Genomic DNA, 2,460 nt, shown 5'->3' on the forward strand with positions numbered 1-2,460 from the left:
TTAAACTGTCGAGCGAAATATGTAGTATGCATATAAATCAAATAATTTTCCTTCTGATCATATTATTTCCTTATCATGTTAACTCGATAAAACCCATTAAACACAAAAATGTAAATAATCTATTCATTGAAATATATCCATATAAAAAAAAATGGGAAAGTAAAAAAAAAACAAAGAGCCATTTAATAAAAAATAATAAATTAATAAGTAACGTAGATGTTAATTTTATTAATATGATAAACAATGGAAATAATATATCATCAGAAAAATCTAGAGATGTAAAAACAAAACAAAAAAAAATTACAAGTAGCGAGTATGGAATGAGTCTTGAATTTTTTAAGAAAAATTCAAAAAAAGTAGTCCAAAATTTGAAAAAGAGAGGTATGAACAAATATCTAAATGTTATTGTGATGCTAAAAAAACTTATAAATGAAAAGAATGAAAAAGAGGTTTTAAGAAATAAACTAAGAAATAGAAGAAAGATATTATCAGATGATATAAAAAATCTTATATTTAATAGTAAAAAATATGAAGACATAATAAATAAAGATATCACTAATAATTCTGATGATAAAGCTAATTTAATAACCCTAAATGAAGAAACAAAAAAATATGATACACAAGATGATATTATAAATAATGAAAAGATAAGATATATAAATCAAACAAATCAAGATACAATTAATAATATTAATAATTTAAAACATTATGATGATGTTATAAAAAATAATAAATTAGAAATTGAAAAGATTAAAAAAGAAACGAACGAAATTAATAAAGATATAGATGATATAGAAATAAAAATCTTAAATTTAAAAAAAGATATAGAATATAATTTATATAAATTACCAAATATTTTATTAAATAAAGTACCTGAAGGGGAATCACCAGAAGATAATAAAATAATAAAATTTTATAAAAAAGAAAATATTATTCAATTCAACAATAAGGATAATATATTTCTTGAACCACATGAAGAGATAATAAAAAAATATGAAAATAATTTTATTTTCTCAAATATATCTAATAAAATAGGTTCAGGTTATAATATTTTAATTAATGATATAGCTAAATTAGAAAGAGCTCTTATCGATTTTATGATTAATACACATGTTAATAAGTTCTTATATACATATGTTAAGGCACCAGAAATTGTAACTAAATCAGCATTATTTAATACAGGGCAATTACCAAAATTTGAAGAAGATTTATTTAAAATTAAAGATGATTATAAATTATTAAATGAAGATGCTTATTTAATACCTACAAGTGAAGTCTCATTATTAAATTTATTTAAAAATAGTCTAATCGATTTTATACATCTACCTATTAAATTAGTTAGTCATTCATCTTGTTTTAGAATAGAAAAAAATAATACATATGGAAAAACTTCAAAAGGATTATTACGAGAACATATATTTCAAAAGGTTGAATTAATAAATATAACTGATAAAAAAACATCTCCTTATTATTATAAAAACTTAATTAAACAAAGTACATATATTTTAAAACAATTAAATATACCTCATAGATTAGTCTTATTAAATTCTATAGAAACTCCATATTCAGCATCTATATGCTATGATATAGAAGCTTGGCTACCTAGCCAACAAAGATATATTGAAGTATCTTCATGTTCTAATTGTTTAGATTTTCAAGCAAGACGTTTAAATTTAAAATATAAAATTAAAGATTCCAATATTTTCTGCCATACTATTAATGGTTCAGGCTTAGCCGTAGGAAGGGTATTAGCAATTATTCTTGAGCAATATCAAATCAAAAAAAAAAACAAAAATGAAATAACAAAAATTCAGGTTCCTAAGGTTCTCAGGAAATATATGAAGAAGGACATAATACAAGTGGAATATAATTAAAGGGATCTATTATAGAAATCTAAGTGATGACCTGAACTGTAACCATATACAAGATGTGGCTATATATATATTATACATATTATATATATATATATAAATATATTATATGTATATTATTTTTATTTATATGTTTATATATATATATATATTTTTTTTTTGTTAAACTTATCAATTATGAATATTATTTTTTTTTAATTATATTATTATTATATTATAACAACGTTGTACAAATTTAAAAAAAAAAATAATAAATAAAAGAGTAAATATATTTTAATTAAAAAATTAAATATGTGTACATATAACAGTTCAATGTGACCATAAATATTAAGATTAGTATTAGGGGTGTATGAAAAAAAAAAAAATAAATAAAATAAAATAAAATAAAAAAAAAAAAAAAAAAAAAAAAAAAAAAAAATATATATAAAATTTATTATATATATATATATATATATATATATATATTTTTTTTTTTTTTTTTTTTTTTTTTTTTTTTTTTTTTTTTTTTTTTTTTTTTTTTTTTTTTTTTTTTTTTTTTTTTTTTTTTTTTTTTTTTTTTTTTTTTTTTTTTTTTTTAAAAATTTTTTTT

The 2,460-nt window shown here is 18.1% G+C and overlaps 1 protein-coding gene across 1 annotated transcript; it reads left to right on the forward strand.

Annotated features, from left to right (window-relative positions):
- Positions 1 to 26: 26 nt before the first annotated feature.
- Positions 27 to 1,874, forward strand: PGSY75_1216000 (putative serine--tRNA ligase; the record flags this gene model as incomplete). Its single annotated transcript, XM_018786745.1, has 1 exon — positions 27 to 1,874. One exon carries the CDS (start codon positions 27 to 29, stop codon positions 1,872 to 1,874), a length of 1,848 nt encoding a protein of 615 aa, XP_018640610.1.
- Between the last annotated feature and the right edge of the window lie 586 nt (positions 1,875 to 2,460).

This window comes from Plasmodium gaboni, chromosome 12 (genome assembly GCF_001602025.1).
Source record: "Plasmodium gaboni strain SY75 chromosome 12, whole genome shotgun sequence".
Classification (NCBI taxonomy): Eukaryota; Apicomplexa; class Aconoidasida; order Haemosporida; family Plasmodiidae; genus Plasmodium; species Plasmodium gaboni.